Source organism: Leucoraja erinacea, chromosome 3 (assembly GCF_028641065.1).
Source record: "Leucoraja erinacea ecotype New England chromosome 3, Leri_hhj_1, whole genome shotgun sequence".
In the NCBI taxonomy this organism is placed as follows: Eukaryota; Metazoa; Chordata; class Chondrichthyes; order Rajiformes; family Rajidae; genus Leucoraja; species Leucoraja erinaceus.
In genome coordinates, this window is record NC_073379.1 from 6,751,502 (window position 1) to 6,769,271 (window position 17,770).

The window sequence follows — 17,770 nt, forward strand, 5'->3', positions numbered from 1 at the left end:
CGGATGGAAGTTGGTGGTGAAGTGGATGAAGTCAGTCAGTTGTGTGTGGGTGCAGGAGGTGGCCCCAAAGCAGTCGTCAATGTAACGGAAGTAGAGGTTGGGGATGGGGCCCTGGTATGTATTGAACAAGGATTGTTCAACGTACCCGACAAAGAGGCAGGCATAGCTGGGGCCCATGCGTGTGCCCATAGCTACGCCTTGTGTTTGGAAGAAATGGGAGGAGTCAAACGTAAAGTTGTTGAGGGTGAGGACCAACTCCGCTAGGCGGAGGAAGGTGTCAGTGGCTGGGTATTACACTGCGAGAGGCATAACGGAAGTCAGGTTTTGCATACTAAAATGGCGGCAGTTCCGCTCCGTTGCGTACTACACCTCAATGCATTGGATTTGGCAAGAGTGGTCTATCTTGCACTTTTATGATCTTTGGTTAAGATGGACTGCGCGGAGGTGTTTAGCCAAATGATCGCCGAGCCTGCGCTTGGTCTCGCCGATGTACAGAAGTAGTAAAAATCAAAGTACATGGAGCAAACTTGGTCGTGCAAAGTCGTAAGTTCCTAGGGTCTAGGAGCAGAATTAGGCCATTCGGCCCATCAAGTCTACTCCACCATTCGATCATGTCTGATCGATCTTTCCCTCTCAACCCCATTCTCCTCCCTTCTCCCCATAACCTCTGACACTCGTACTAATCACTAAATTCCGTAGCGGTTCACTGCTGAGGGTGGTACAAGGGCTTGATGGTTGATATGAGGAAGGTGTTCTTGAACCTGGAGATTATGTTTCTCAGGCTCCTCTACTGCTATTTCAATGAAGGCAGCAAAAGAGAGCATGGCCAGGGTGGTGTAGGTCTTTGATATTAGCTGCCCTCTTCAGGCACAGCTTCCTGTAGATCCCTCAGTGGGGAGGTTTAATTTTACCTGGAGTAGAGGTGAATCAGACAGTACCATAGCTAACGGTAGTGGTGAACATCTCGATGAGATTCCCAGCCAAACTGGTTTCCTCCCACACTCCAAAGTCCTACAGGTTGGTAGATTATTTGACTTCGCTAGCCAGCGTGTAGGATAGCTTTAGTGTTAGTGGTGATCGCTGGTCGGCGCGGACTCAGTGGGCTATTGGGCCTGTTTCCGCGCTGTATCTCTAAAGTTTAGAGGGACATTGGCAAATGGGATTAGATTAGGTAGTGCAGACACAAAAAGTTGTAGTAACTCAGCGGGTCGGGCAGCATCTCTGGGGAAAAGGAATAGGTGACGTTTCAGATCGAAACACTTCAGGGGAGAGGGAAATGAGGGATATAGTTGGTAAATAGGACAAATGATAAGCAAAAAGTAAGGATAATCCAGGAAAGGTGGAGCCCACATAGGTCCATTGTTGGCCGTGGGCGAGGTGATAATGAGTTATACAGGCAGAGAAACTCGGCAGGACAACAGTCTGCAGAAAGGTCTTGACCCGAAACGTTACCCTCCTTCTATCCAGAGATGATGCCTGTCCCACTGAGTTACTCCAGCATTTTGTGTCTACGGTGCATTCAGAAAGTATTCAGGCCCCTTCACTTTCAGTTATGTTACAGCCTTATCCTAAAATTAATTAAATTATTATTTTTTTTATCATGAATCTACACACGATACCCCATAATAAAAGAGCGAAAACTGGTGTTTAGAAATTTTTGCAAAGTAATTAAAAAGAAATAACTGAAATATCACATTTACATAAGTATTCAGACCCTTTGATATGACACTCAAAAATGGGATAAGGTGCATCCTGTTTCCATTGATTATCCTTGAGATGTTTCTCCAACTTGATTGGAGTCTATCAGTGGTAAATTAAATTGATTGGACATGATTTGGAAAGGCACACACCTGTCTACAAAAGGTTCCACAGTTGACAGTGCAAGCCATGAAGACAAAGGAATTGTCCGTAAACCTCCGAGACAGGATTGTGTCGAGACACAGATCTGGCGAAGGGTATAAAACTATTTCTGCAGAATTGCAGGTCCCAGTGGCCTCCGTTATCCTTAAATGGAATAACTTTGCAACCACCAAGACTCTTAATAGAGTTGGCCGCCCGGCCAAACTGAGCAATCGGGGGAGTAGGGCCTTGGTCAGGGAATAGACCAAGAACCTGATGGTCACTCTGACAGAGTTCCAGAGTTCCTCTGTGGAGATGGGAGAACCTTCCAGAAGGACAACTATATCTGCAGCACTCCATCAATCAGGCCTTTATTGTAGAGTGGCCAGACGGAAGCCACTCCTCAGTAAAAGGCACATGAGAGCCCGCTTGGAGTTTGCCAAAAGGCACCTAAACAAGATTCTCTGGTCTGATGAACCAAGATTGAACTCTTTGGCCTGAATGCCAAGTGTCACGTCTGGAAGAAACCAGGCACTGCTCATCACTTGGCCAATACCATACCTACGGTGAAGCATGGTGGTGGCAGCATCATGCTATGGGGATTTTTTTCAGCGGCAGGAACTGAGAGACTAGTCAGGATCAAGGGAAAGATGAACGGAGCAAAGTAGAGAGATCCTTGATGAAAACCTGCTCCTGGTTTTGGACCTCAGGCTGGGGCAGAGGTTCACCTTCCAACAGGGCAAAGACCCTAAGCACACAGCCAAGACAACGCAGGAGTGACTTCATGACAAATCTGTGAATGTCCTTGAGTGGCCCAGCCAGAGCCTGGACTTGAACCTGAACGAACATCTCTGGAGGAACCTGAAAATAGCTGTGCAATGACTCTCCCCATCCAACCTGACAGAGCCTGAGAGGGTCTGCAGAGAAGAATGGGAGAAATGACCCAAATACAGATGTGCCAAGCTTGTAGTGTCATACCCAAGAAGACTTGAGGCTGTAATCGCTGCCAAAGGTGCCTCAACAAAGTACTGAGTAAAGGGTCTGAATACTTATGTACATGTGATATTTCAGTTATTTCTTTTTAATTATTCTGCAAAAATTCCAAAACACCTGTTTTCGCTTTTTTATTATGAGATTTTGTGTGTCGATTGATGATAAAAAAAAAAAGAATTTAATCCATTTTAGTATAAGGCTGTAACTTGTCGGGGGCGGCCCGGCCCGAGGGAAGAGCGGCGCCCATGTCGGGGCGGCCCAGCCCGAGGGAGGAGCGGCGCCCATGTCGGGGCGGCCTGGCGCGAGGCTGAACGCTACTTACGTGAGGGCGATCCGGCTCGGGGCTGGAACGGTGGTCCGGTGGCTGGGACGGCATTTTTGCGGCGGTGACCTGAGTCCGGGGTTCGGCCGCGAGCCAGCGGCTGTGTCAGCAGGACTGGTGGACGGCAGCTTCGACCACCCCGGGCCGCGGTGATTGAGCCGCGGGACTGTTTTAACATCGCCCGGTGGGGTATCGCCTCAGCGCAGAGGGAGAAGAGGAGGGAAGAGACTGCAGACCTAAGACTTTTTGCCTCCATCACAGTGAGGAGATGCTGGGTGGACTCACTGTGGTGGATGTTAATGTGTGTTTATTGGTGTTTTTTATTGTATTGTATGTATGTATGTATGACTGCAGGCACGAAATTTCGTTCAGACTTCGGTCTGAATGACAATAAAGGAAACCCTGTAAACGTAACAAAAGGCCTCCTCCTGCACCTATTTTCTATGTTTCTTGGAGGCAGAGATCAGGCATGATTGAAAGGTGTAGTGGACTCGATGGGCCAAATGGCCTAATTCCACTCCAAAAACTTAGTTTAGTGTTTAGATTAGTTTCCTTCAGCCCACCGAGTCCGCACTGACCAGCGATAGGGTCTTGGTGAGACCACACCTGGAGTATTGCGTGCAGTTTTGGTCTCCAAATCTGAGGAAGGACATTATTGCCATAGAGGGAGTGCAGAGAAGGTTCACCAGACTGATTCCTGGGATGTCAGGACTGTCTTATGAAGAAAGACTGGATAGACTTGGTTTGTACTCTCTGGAATTTAGGAGATTGAGAGGGGATCTTATAGAAACTTACAAAATTCTTAAGGGGTTGGACAGGCTAGATGCAGGAAGAATGTTCCCGATGTTGGGGGAGTCCAGGACAAGGGGTCACAGCTTAAGGATAAGGGGGAAATCCTTTAAAACCGAGATGAGGAGAACTTTTTTGACACAGAGAGTGGTGAATCTCTGGAACTCTCTGCCACAGAGGGTAGTTGAGGCCAGTTCATTGGCTATATTTAAGAGGGAGTTAGATGTGGCTAAGGGGATCAGAGGGTATGGAGAGAAGGCAGGTACGGGATACTGAGTTGAATGATCAGCCATGATCATATTAAATGGCGGTGCAGGCTCGAAGGGCCGAATGGCCTACTCCTGCACCTAATTTCTATGTTTCTATGTTTCTATGATCACCGCACATTAACACGACCCTACATGCACCAGGGACAATTTTACACATACACCGTCTTTGCAGTGTGGGAGGAAACAAAAGATCTCGGGAGAAATCCCATGGGGAGAAGGTACAAACTCCGTACAGACAGCACCCGTAGCCGGGATTGAACCCGGGTCTCCCGCGCTGCAAGCTCTGAGCCACCCTGTCCCACTAGTGACACCTGTAGGAAGACTCGGAGAAATGCACTTACCAGGCTGGCGGTGAGGGAAGGAGCTGACTGACCAAGTGTCTGGCTGCGCATACGGACCAGGTTGGTCGTCTCCATCGTCTGCTGCCACAACAGCTGTGCCGATCCTGGGGGAAGAAGGTATTTTCCTGTCAAAGAAGAAAGTTTGTTCCCCATCAGTCTCGACAAACCACACAACTTAAAAACTCTTTAGTCTAGTTTAGAGACACAGCATGGAAACAGGCCGTGTCCGCACTTTTTTTTTTTTTTTTCCGTAAATATATTTTATTAGATTTTCAAACAAATGTACAATTTACAAGGGAAGGTAGAAAGCTCAAACAATTTAAAAAACACTTAAACAAAATTATCAAATTAAAATATTAACATTTTAATCTATAATATATTCAACCACCTGTGGTGACCAGCGTTCACAGAAGGCCTCCACAGTCCCCATGGACACTGCGTGTTCCCTTTCTAGGGAAAGGGGTAGGCAGCCGACCGCTGTGCGGCCATCGACTGCCCGCTGCCTGGACCCGCGAATGGCCATCTTGGGGATCCTGTGGATAGGGTGAACTGTTTTAAATATCTGGGAGTCCACATCTCCGAGGATATGACATGGGCATCACACGCCTCAGCACTCGTGACTAAGGCAAGGCAGCGCCTTTACCACCTCAGGCAATTGAGGAAATTCAGAGTGTCTCCGAGGATCCTCCAGTGCTTCTACGCAGCGGCTGTGGAAAGCATCTTGTCCGGGAACATTACCATCTGGTTTGGGAATTGCTCTGCCAAGGACAAGAAGGCTCTGCAGAGAGTAGTGCGTTCGACCGAACGCACTATGGGAACTTCACTCGCCCCCCTGCAGGAATTATACAACAGGAGGTGCAACTCCAGAGCCAACAATATCATGAGAGACCCCTTCCACCCCTGCAACGGACTGTTCCAGCTGCTACGGTCAGGCAAACGCCTCCGCTGCCATACGGTGAGAACGGAGAGGTTGAGAAGGAGTTTCTTCCCAGAGGCCATTCGGACTGTAAACGCCTATCTCACCAGGGACTAACGCTACTGAACATGTTTCCTTCCATTATTTATTATGTAAAAGAATATGTGTGTTATGATTGTGTTTATAGTTTGTTTGGTTGTTTGGTTGTGTCTTTCGCTCAAAAGTCCGCGAGCATTGCCACTTTCATTTCACTGCACATCTCGTATGTGTATGTGACAAATAAACTTGACTTGACTTGACTTGACTTGGCCAGGCCCAGGAGCAGACCGACAGGGAGACCCCCTCCTCCTTCCCGACCCTCCCCCCTCTGTACCGGGTGCCCATAAATTAATAGCGTTGGACTAAAATGTAGCCAAAACTTGAGGAGCAGCCCTTTCAGATACTCGAACAGTGGCTGCAACATCTCACACTCTATGTACACATGGAACACGGTCTCTTCCTCACCGCAGACGTGACAAGCAGGGGAAGAGTCCGTGAAGCGGCTCAAATACCTATTGCAGGCCACGACTTTGTGCAACACTCTCCACCCCAGGTCCCCGATGTAAAGGGGGAGGACTCCCTTGTAGAGAGACCTCCACTGGGGACCGCTCCCCTACCGTGCCCGCACTGACCAGCAATCCCCACACATTAACACCATCCTACGCATAATTGGGACATTTTTCAATTTCTCATTTTTTACATTTACCAAGCCAATTAACCTACAAACCTGTAAGTCTTTGGGAGTGTGGGAAAGAACTGAAGATCTCGGAGAAAATCCCAGACAGGTCACGGGGAGAACGTACAAACTCCGTGCAGACAGCACCCGCAGTCGGGATCGAACCCGGGTCACTGGTGTTGCAAGCGCTGTAATGCCCCTGTCCCACTTAGGAAACCTGAACGGAAACCTCTGGAGACTTTGCGCCCCACCCAAGGTTTCCGTGCAGTTCCCGGAGGTTTTTGTCAGTCTCCCTACCTGCTTCCACTACCTGCATCCGCCTGCAACCACTGCGAACAGCACAGAAACCTTGGGTGGGGCGCAAAGTCGCCAGAGATTTCCGTTCAGGTTTCCTAAGTGGGACAGGGGCATTAGGCAGCAACTGTACCGTTGCACCACTGTGACCGCCCTAATGTGACTTCAAATATGGCAACTTTGTTTCTCTGGAGACGCAAGTTTAGTTTAGTTTATTGTCACGTGTACCGAGGTACAGTGAAAATGTGCTTTGTTGTGTACTAACCAGTCAGTGGAAAGACAATACATGATTGTAATCGAGCCATTTACAGTGTACAGATACAGGATAAATGGAATAACGTTTAGTGCAAGACAAAGTTTAGATTATTGTCACGTGTACTGACGTACAGGGAAAAGCTTTTGTTGCATGCTAACCAGTCAGTGGAAAGACAAAACATGATTACATTCAAGTTGTCCACAGTGTACAGACACAGGATAAAGGGAATATCGTTCAGTTCATGATAAAGTCCAGTAAAGCACAATTGAAGATAATCCGAGGATCTCCAATGAGGTAGATGGTAGGTCAGGACCACTCTCTAGTTGGTGAAAGGATGGTCTTGATTACAGCTGGGAAGGTAATGCAGATAGACAATAGGTGCAGGAGTAGGCCATTCGGCCCTTCAAGCCAGCACCACCATTCAATGTGATTATGGCTGATCATCCCCAATGTTGGAATCTTGAGCAAAAAAAAGAGCTGGAGGAACTCAACAGGTCAGGCAGCATCTGTGAATGAATGAACAGATGATGTTTCGGGTCAAGACCCTTCTTTAGGCATTTAATCCTCCTGACCATCACTCCAACATATACCTTCCTTTATGGGACAGGCAGCATCTCTGGAGAGAAGGAAGGAGGAACAGACACCTCAAAGTCACAAGGTCATACAGTATTGAAGCAGGCCCTTCAGCCCACCATGTTCATGTTGACCATCAAGTACCCATCTACATTAGCATGCAGATACAGCAGGCAGTGAAGAAAGTGAATGGCATGTTGGCCTTCATAACAAGAGGAGTTGAGTAGAGAAGCAAAGAGGTCCTTCTGCAGTTGTACAGAGCCCTAGTGAGACCACACCTGGAGTATTGTGTGCAGTTTTGGTCCCCTAATTTGAGGTTGGACATTCTTGCTATTGAGGGAGTGCAGCGTAGGTTCACGAGGTTAATTCCCGGGATGACGGGACTGTCATATGCTGAGAGAATGGAGTGGCTGGACTTGTATACTCTGGAGTTTAGAAGGATGAGAGGGAATCTTATTGAAACATATAAGATTATTAAGCGTTTGGACACGCTAGCGGCAGGAAAATGTTCCCGATGTTGGGGGAGTCCAGAGCCAGGGGCCACAGTTTAAGAATAAGGGGTAAACCATTTAGAACGGAGATGAGGAAACACTTCTTCACACAGGGAGTTGTGAGTCTGTGGAATTGTCTGCCTCAGAGGGTGGTGGAGACCGGTTCTCTGGATACTTTCAAAAGGGAGCTAGATAGGGCTCTTAAGGATAGCGGAGTCAGGGGATATGGGGAGTGGGCAGGAATGGGGTACTGATTGGGGATGATCAGCCATGATCACATTGAATGGTGGTGCTGGCAAGAAGGGCTGAATGGCCTACTCCTGCACCTATTGACTATAACATTAATTGCCCATCAATACTTGATCTGAGGCGATTAGCGAATGAGTGTTTTCACTCATGGTGGGTATATGGAACGAGTTGCCAGAGAAGGTAGCTGTGCCAGGTACTACAGGCATATGGACAGGAAAGGTTTAGTGGAAGATGGGCCAAACACAGTCAAATGGAACTAGCTTAGACTGGGCTTCTTGGTCAGAATGGACAGATTGGGTCAAGGGGCCTGTTTCTGTGCTGGGTGATTCAATGAGTGGGTGATTATGACTCTAAATATCTGTCCAAATTTAATGGACAACCTTACAGCTGAGGCACAGCCTGTAGCAGCACATAGTGCTGGGGCTGGGAAGTCAGAATCCTCGTCATTGGTCGGCACAGTCACATGACGGGGGGTTTAGAGAGTAATTTTGTAGGCTTTGAGAGAGTAATTAGCGGATGAGAAGAGCTCACCTCCCCCATCCCGTCCTCCCCACTTCCTACAGGGGCACCATGGAGAGCAGTTTGACCAGCTGCATCTCTCTCTGATTTGGGGACTACAAAGACTCCAACTGGAAGTCCGTGTGGAGAGCGGTGAGGACGGCTGAAAAAAATCATCGGGACTTCTCTTCCTTCAATCCGGGACATTGCGAGCAAACCTTGCTTGTCCAAGGCCAGCAGCATTATAAAAGACCCCACACATCTCCATCATGGACTGTTCACTCTGCTGCCCTCGGGCAAAAGGTATCGCAGTATAAGGAGCAGAACGGCCAGGTTTAGCAACAGCTGCTTCCCCCGAGCCATCAGACCCTTGAATTCCATACCATTATCTATTATATCTTTTAATCTATTTTATCTTTTTGTTAATTTATGTGAGCACGGTGAGCCAGATGCAACAACATTTTGTTCAGACTTGCATTTATTGGTGAATTTTTCAATGACAATAAAGTCTTTTGATTGAGTCAGCACTCCTCGCATCAACAGGAGCTGTTTTCGCTGGTTCGCTAGAATTTAGAAGATTGAGGGGGGATCTTGTAGAAACTTACAAAATTCTTAAGGGGTTGGACAGGCTAGATGCAGGAAGATTGTTCCCGATGTTGGGGAAGTCCAGAACAAGGGGTCACAGTTTAATGATAAGGGGGAAGTCTTTGAGGACCGAGATGAGAAAATCATTTTTTACACAGAGAGTGGTGAATCTGTGGAATTCTCTGCCACAGAAGGTAGTTGAGGCCAGTTGATTGGCTATATTTAAGATGGAGTTAGATGTGGCCCTTGTGGCTAAAGGGATCAGGGGGTATGGAGAGAAGGCAGGTACGGGATACTGAGTTGGATGATCAGCCATGATCATATTGAATGGCAGTGCAGGCTCGAATGGCCGAATGGCCTACTCCTGCACCTATTTTTTATGTTTCTATGTTTCTAGCTGGAATAGGTACGTGGTGTTACGATCTTTTATTATTATGTGTTTTTGTTAATAAACACTTTTCCGCTCAACCTGCCTGGTCTCACTGCAATGGTGACCACGACATGATTCAAACATGATCAACCTGCCTGGTCTTACTACAAGCCCCAGAATAAAAGGACGTACCTTTACAAATGGAAAAGAGGAAGGATTTCCTGAGTCAGAGGGAGGTGAACCTATGGAATTCATTATCACAGAATGCTGTGGAAGCAGAGTCATTGAGTATTTTTAACGCGGAGATCGATAGATTCTTGATTAGTGAGGACACCAAAAGTTGCGGGGAGAAGGTATGAGAATGGGATCGAGAGGGATAAATAGATCAGCCATTATCAAATTCGGGGTGGCACAGTGGCACAGCGGTAGAGTTGCTGCCTCACAGCGCCAGAGACTTGGGTTCGATCCTGACAGTGGATGCCGTCTGTACGCAGTGTGTACGTACGTGTACGTACGTTCTCCCAGTGACCTGCGTGGGTTTTCTCCGGGTGCTCCAGTTTCCGCCCACACTCCAAAGACGTACAGGTTTGTAGGTTAATTGGATTCTGTAAATTGTAAATTGTCCCTAGTGTGTGTAGGATAGTGTTAGTGTACGGGGTTATCACTGGTCGGTGTGGGCTTGGTGGGCCGAAGAGCCTGTTTCGGCGCTGTATCTCAAGTGGAAAGATGTTCCAGGCGTGGAGCTGAGCGGCTGAAGTTTAGGAAAAAAAGCAATGGCCTGCGACATAATGACCATAGCAGAATGAAAAGAGATATCCTTTAATCACTTTTAAAAGACATTTGGACAGGTATGAAGGGCTTGTTTCCATGCTGTATGTCTGAGGTGCATCTAGACATGTGTATTAATACACTATTAATGGCACGATTGTAATCATGTATTGTCTTTCTGCTGACTGGTTAGCCTGCAACAAAAGCTTTTCACTGTACCTCGGTGCACGTGACAATAAACTAAACTGAAAGTAAAGGCTAAGTGATGGAACAGACTTGACGGGCCGAATGGTCAATTCTGCTCTTATGCCTTATGGTCTATGACTAAAATTCAAGCCACTGCCATCAATATTACAATTTTCATGTAAATTAACATTATCTTTTCTGCTCCCATCTGCACAGTCACGCCCTGCATTCTTACTGAGAATAATAATAGCTTCATTTATTTTTGTTGAAACAATGGCATCATCTGGCAGATTTGCACAAAATGAACCGCATTTAATTAGATGTCATCGCTACAAATCCAATGTGATCATTTAAAATTGGGACTGTCCAATTTGGGCTTTTTTTTTGGTTGCGTTATATGTGGCAGCTGTCTGCAGTACAAAGGGAATCCAATCAATCATTTTGTGAATGTGCCGAACAAACCGAGTCACTTCCCAATCCCAAGGTCCCAATACATGTTATCTTCATCATCCAATTTGGGAATTCCCAGAAGAATCGAAAGGAAAAACAAAGTGAATACAACCATGAGATTTAAATATTAAATATCGTAGCCAAAAGATGTAACGGGGACCATTCCACTCATTACACACCCATCAAGAGGCAAGAGTGTTTTATTGTCATGTGTGCCAAATATGACAATGGAATTCTTGCTTGCTGCAGCACAACAGAATATGTAATGAGCAAGCATCCCATATGTTCTATATTATGCATGCATCATTGCATAATAAAGATTAGTGTTAGGCACCTTTGCATTGTATATTTCTTGTCAGAAACGTTAATTACACTTCTTCACATCTGTGCCATATTCATATATTGTGCATTTGAGCCACAGTCATCCGGTAATTAAAACATATTAAGAACTACCCTTTGTTAATTGGGAAAGAAGGAAGGTTTCAGCCATCTTCTTGAGTCTGAAGAAGGGTTCCGACCCGAAATGCCACCCATTCCTTTTCTCCAGATATGCTGCCTGACCCGCTGAGTTACTCCAGCATTTGGTGTCTATCTTTGTTATAAACCAGCATCTGTAGTTCCTTCCTGCGCAAGGTTTCGTCCGTGTACCGTGCGCTAGACAGATTGGCGCCGTTGTAACGACATAAATATCGGAGTGAAAAATTGATTATTAAAATCTACAGATTATGGGACAGTTTCTTCCCAGCTGTGATCAGGTAACTGAACCATCCTACCAACAACACTGCCCAACCATCCGCCTCATTGGAGACCCTCAGCGATCTTTGATCAGACTGTACTGTACTTCATCTTGTGTTAAATCAGGGGTCGACAACCTATGGCCCCCGGGCTGAATCCGGCCCATAGCCCAAAATCATCTGGCCCGCAGGCATTTTTTCTCCCCCCCTCAATCATCCGGCCCGCAGACTTCCGTCATCTCCGGTACCTGGAATGGCTAAGAAAGAAGTGCAGATGCTGGAAAAATCGATGGGCGGGACCCATGTGTACACGTGATAGATTGGGCCCGCCATCTGCTCACAGACATGCCACCTGGCCCCTATGTAGAACAAGGTTGCCCACCCCTGTGCTAAATGTTATTCACATTATTGTGTTTATCATTATCAGGGGCTGTGCAGTGGCACAGCAGTAGAGTTACTGCCTTACACTGCCAGAGTCCTGGGTTCAATCCCGACTACAGATGTCTGTACGGAGTTTGTTTGTTCCCCCCCATGATCTGCCTGGGTTTTCCCCGAGTGCTCCAGTTTGCTCCCACTCTCCAAAGATGCACAGGTTTGCAGGTTACTTGACCAGTAAAATTGTAAATGATTCCTAGCGTTAGTAGGATAGCGTTAGTGTACGGGGATAGCGGACTCAGTGGGCTGAAGGGCCTGTTTCCGCGCTGTATCCCGAAACTGAATCAAATGTGTCTGTACACTGTGGACGACTCGATTGTACTAATGTATTGTCTTGTCGCTGACTGGTTAGCACGCGACAAAAGTTTGTCACTGTACCTCGGTACACGTGACAATAAACAAAACCAAAGCTAAACTGATTTAAAAGTAAGGTGTGGCAGAATTAGTGTTTAATTCTTCTTTTTCGTGTCCATCTTGTTACAAATGTTGACCTCGCTGTCATCGTCTGTCCTGAAAAGGACGCAAGCTTCCAGCGACAATCAGTGGAAGCCATCACTGGTCGCAGTAGATGATGGTGGTAGCAGAATTAACTCAGGATACTTGGCAACAAATGCTAGTTTCACCTCATGCTCACAGACTGCTTAAATATTAATTTCATTAATAATCAGAAGTCACTGGTGTCTGAACTCCTGTAAATCTAGCAAAAAGAATTCTGATATTTTTATGTTTTGAAATTTTTGTTAAATGTGTAACGTTTCTGCTAAATAAATGGAAGATATTAAAACAGTTAAGGTTTGTTGATTTGTAAGTTCTTACACTTTAATTTTTTGGTTTAGTTTGGGAGCTACAACATGGAAACTGGCCATTTGGCCCACTGAGTTTGCTCCGACCAGCAATCCCCGAACACTAGCACTATCCAACACACTGGGGACAATTTACACCTTGTTTTTCACCAAAGCCAATTAGCCAACAAACCTGTACGTCTTTGGAGTGTGGGAGGAAACCTGGAGCACCAGGAGAAAACCCACGCAAGTTACGGGGAGAACGGACAAACTCTGCACAGACAGGATCGAACCCGGGTCTCTGTTGCTGTAAGGCAGCAACTCTACTGTAATATATGAAACAGAACTGTACAGCGCAGGAGCAGGCCCCGAGGCCCACAATATCTGTGCCGAACATGCTGCCAAAAGGAATGAGTGATATTTCCGGTTCTGGTCCTTCTCTCCAAAGATGCTGCCGGTCCCACTGAGCTACTCCAGCAATTTGTGTCTACCTTCCCTCTAAATCAGGAGCTGTTATTGTGCCTGCCTCAACTACCTCCTCTGGCAGTTCGTACCATACACCCATCGTGAGAAAAGGTTGCCCCTCAGGTTCCTACTAAATATTGTCCCTCGCACCTTGAACCTATGTCCTATGGTTCCTGATTCCCCTACCTCGGTTAAAAGGCACTCTGCATTCATTCTATCTATTCCTCTCACTATTTTATCCAACACTATTACAACCGAATAGAGTAAAACTAATCTTACAGTGGATTTTTCCCTCAGTAAAGAAAACTCATGCTGGCAAGCAATAAACCATCTAGATCATAGAAACATAGAAACATAGAAAATAGGTGCAAGTGGGCCATTCGGCCCTTCGAGCCTGCACCGCCATTCAATATGATCGTGGCTGATCATCCCTCCCCCCTAATCCCATTCTTCTGCCTTCTCCCCATAACCCCTGACACCTGTACTAATCAAGAAGGGTTTTGGCCCGAAACGTTGCCTATTTCCTTCGCTCCATAGATGCTGCTGCACCTGCTGAGTTTCTCCAGCTTTTTTGTGTACCTATCCATCTCTGCCTTAAAAAAAAATCTGTTAACTTGCCTTCCACAGCCTTCTCTGGCAATGAATTCCACAGATTCACCACCCTCTGTCTAAAGAAATTCCTCCTCATCTCCTTCTTAAAAGAACACCCATTAATTATGAGTCTATGGCATCTGGTCCTAGACTCTCCCACGAGTGGAAACATCCTCTCCACATCTACTCTGTCCAAGCAACTACTACGAAACTGCTACCCCATAGCAGAAGTGTCCACGTCGCAAGGTTGGAAACGGGAAGTATCCTGAGCTAATTCAACTACCACCGTCATCTATTGCAACAATAATAATAATATCTTTTATTGTCATTGCACATAAGCACACGAGATTTGGTATGCAGCTTCCATCCGATGTCATAACTTAAATCTATCTATATTACTAAAACTCTGTTCTTGACCGGTTTTGACCATCTGTGCTGCGATTTCCGAGAGAACGCCGCAACTTACGGCTGTCATTTTTGGCCACCTCGCTCAGAGCCCCCCTCTGCCGCATGTGTGCTGAGGATTTTTCCCGTTGATTAAAAATGACAGAGATATTAATGTTTTTACAAAATTCCCCATTCTCTCTGCTGCCCCCGCTGGCGGCAGGGGGGAGGGACTATAAAACCAGGAAGTGATGTGCCACACAGTCTCTTCAAGATGGAGGAAGGCAGAGGGTCACGTTTCTCTGAGCTGTGAATAACACTGAACGCATGTCTACTCAAGTGTAAGTGCCCTTAGTGGTTCTAAAATGCTTGCAAGAATGTGTCTATTGGTTCTAAAGCTTGCAAAAAAAGTGTCTATTGGTTCTAAAGCTTGCAAAAAAAATGTCTATTGGTTCTAAAGCTTGCAAAAAATGTCTATTGGTTCTAAAGCTTGCAAAAAATGACTATTGGTTCTAAAGCTTGCAAAATAAATGTCTATTGGTTCTAAAATGGTTCATACTAGCACTCCAGAAAGCCCTGCTCCCGGTTGGCTTGGCTTGGGTGTGTCTTGAAATTGAAAGGTACTACTTACTGCAAATGGTGGCATGAAGTTGAAAGGCACTACTTACTGCAAATGGTGGCTTGTGAGCTTTGGCTTGAAATAGAAAGGCACTATTACTGCAAATGGTGGCTTGGTTGCTTTGGCTTGAAGTTGAAAGGCACTACTTACTGTAAATGGTGGCTTGGGTGTGGCTTGAAGTTGAAAGACACCACTTACTGCAAATGGTAGGGGTTATAAATCCCGGAAATGTGGGTGTGGCTCAGTCTCTGCAAGATGGAGGCGGGAGAGGTCGCGACTCGCTGTCTTTAGTGGCTTTGCACCCTACTTCAAATGGCATGAAACTGCACTTGAATTTGGTGGCCTTGCACCCTGCTAGAAGTGGTAAGAAACTGCACTTGAATTTGGTGACCTTATACCCTGCTTGAAATAGAATTTCAAGGATTAGCCGTGAGTCAACTACCAGCCCACCAGCCTTGAGTGAGTGAGTTGCCAGCACAACAGGCTTGATTGACTGAGACGCCAGCCCAAGAATCCATTTGACGTACAATTTGCATACTAGCCCTCTGGAAACCAGTCCCTTCAGCCCACAATACCCATACTAGTGCTCCAGAAAGCCCCCCCCCCCCCCCCCCCAACTGGTCACCAATATTAGAATTGGTGAGGAAGTGGAATATTGCGTTGGATGACCAGCCCTCCTGTGTGATGCTGGGACCCAACGGGTCCCACTTAGTCTAGTAACTAATAAAATTTAGATTTAGATACCCCGAGAACATGGTTTGTAAAAAGAACAGTAAAATAGTCCCCAAGTGATGGTTCCCACTGATTGCCGTCGGAAGCTCGCGTCCTTTCCTTCGGCCGCCCGATGACAGCTATGTCAACATTTGAAACGTGGAAGATGGACACAAAAAGGAGAAGACTACAAAAGGATTTTCAACTTCGCCCTAGCTTTAGAAGGAAAATGTTTTTTTGACGTACCGGTCAGAGCTCCCCCGAGGCTGCCTCGTCTCAAGAACTTGGCATCTTCGCTCAGCTGCCTGTTAAACTTCAGGGCTTTGCCAATGCCACAGGCAAGGTCAGGATGGCTGAACTTGCGAAACGGGAAGGACGGCGGGTGCAAGATGTGGTCAAACTGAAAGATAAAAGAAAAGACACTCATAAATACAGTAAACAGAAAAGTGCGATAAACATTGTAAAGATTGTTACTTTTAAATCTTCAAGTCAAGACAAGTAAAGTTGGCTTGACTTGAAATACGGGTGGCGCATCCTTACAGCGCCAGAGACCCGGTCAGGGTTCCATCCCGATCACGGGTGCTGTCTGTACGGAGTTTGTACCTTCTCTCCGTGACCGCATGAGCTTTCTCCGAGATCTTCGTTTTCCTCCCTCACTCCAAAGACATACAAGTCTGCAGGTTAATTGGCTTGGTGTAAATGTAACTTGCCACGAGTGTGTGTAGAACAGTGTTAATGTGCGGGGGGGGGAGATGGGGAAACGCTGGTCAACGCGGAATCGGTGGGCCGAAGGGCCTGTATCTCCAAACTAAACTAATTACAGGATTTGAAGCATTCACCCAGTGTGTCACTAGCTGTCACCTTCTCCACAGCCACAGTTCCACCAAGGTGCAGTACAGACCGCCGCAGAAGATTCTTCTTCCCCGTGGCTATCAAACTGTACAACTCCTCCACCTTCTGTCGTGGGGTAGACTGATTCCCCTCCCCAATCTTTGCACATCCCCAAATCTATCCACTCCTACATGTTTCATGTATTTTGAATGAATGAATGAGTAAGTTTATTGGCCAAGTATTCAAATACAGGTGCACAACCTTTTATCCGAAGATCCAAATAACAAAAACCTCCGAATAGCGGACATTTTTTTCGGTCCTTGAAGAAAGGTCCTTGAAAACGTTCACCGAGGGCGGCCCGCAGAGGTGACAGCGGAACCTCCGGTCGGTCCTCGAAGAAAGGGGAACTAAATCCCCATTCATAAAAGAGAAGGTGAGAGTATATTGCGCGGGAGGGTTAATAATTGACAATATGCTGCTACCTGCCCGCTGAGTTAAAAAGTTCCCACGGTAGACTCACGATGCGCAGTGTATCGTGAGTCTTGCGTGGGAACTTTTTAACTCAGTGTGCAGGCAGCAGCAGATTGTCGCTCCCTTCAGTTTCACCCCACCTACACCCCTCTGCTTCCCGGCCATGTGTGTGACCCCTTCCCTCCCCAGCTCCCCGCTCATTGCACCGGCGCGGGGGCTTTGCACTGTCTTCACGTCGGCGATGCTAGCAGCACAGTCCCAGTCACCGGAGACGTCAGGACCAACGGGACACTGACCCCCAGGCCCACTGCAAGCACGGAGATCCCAGAGACCCACAGCCAGCAGCAGCCCAGCCCCGTTCCAACTCCAGAGGAAAACTGCAAACTGGCCGGAGACGTCAGGACCACCAGAAGCCGCTCCCCGAGCTGCGCCCCCTCATCGGGACACCGACCCCCAGGCCCACTGCAAGCATGGAGATCCCGGATCAGCAACTCCAGCCCAGCCCCGTTCCAACTCCAGAGGAACACGCTCCCCGTATGGGCAGAAGCTGATGGTGTGCAAGGTACGTCTTGTTCTTGGGGTCGCGCAGCTCGGGCTGTGGGCGAACTGCCACTTGTCGCCGTAGCGGCCCATCGGGGAGTGGATTCCTCTGCAGTTGGAGGGGGGGGGGGGTATTGTGCTGTTTGATCGCCCCGTACTATCCCAGGGACAGGGAGACAGGATGTTCACCGAGGGCGGCCCGCAGAGGTGACAGCGGAACCTCCGGTCGGTCCTCGAAGAAAGGGGAACTAAATCCCCATTCATAAAAGAGCAGGTGAGGGTATATTGTGCGGGAGGGTTAAT

At 47.2% G+C, this 17,770-nt stretch overlaps 1 protein-coding gene across 4 annotated transcripts in view; it reads right to left on the reverse strand.

Annotated features, from left to right (window-relative positions):
- Nucleotides 1–17,770, reverse strand: part of LOC129695115 (microtubule-associated serine/threonine-protein kinase 4-like) — a 462,908-nt gene that overhangs the window by 326,594 nt on the left and 118,544 nt on the right. For all 4 annotated transcript variants that reach the window (XM_055631871.1, XM_055631863.1, XM_055631890.1 and 1 more), the window contains exons 2-3: nucleotides 15,872–16,025; nucleotides 4,554–4,678 (exon numbers count right to left, since the gene is read on the reverse strand). In XM_055631871.1, the coding sequence (XP_055487846.1) occupies nucleotides 4,554–4,678; nucleotides 15,872–16,025 (279 nt within the window). The remainder of the gene's footprint in view (nucleotides 1–4,553; nucleotides 4,679–15,871; nucleotides 16,026–17,770) is intronic.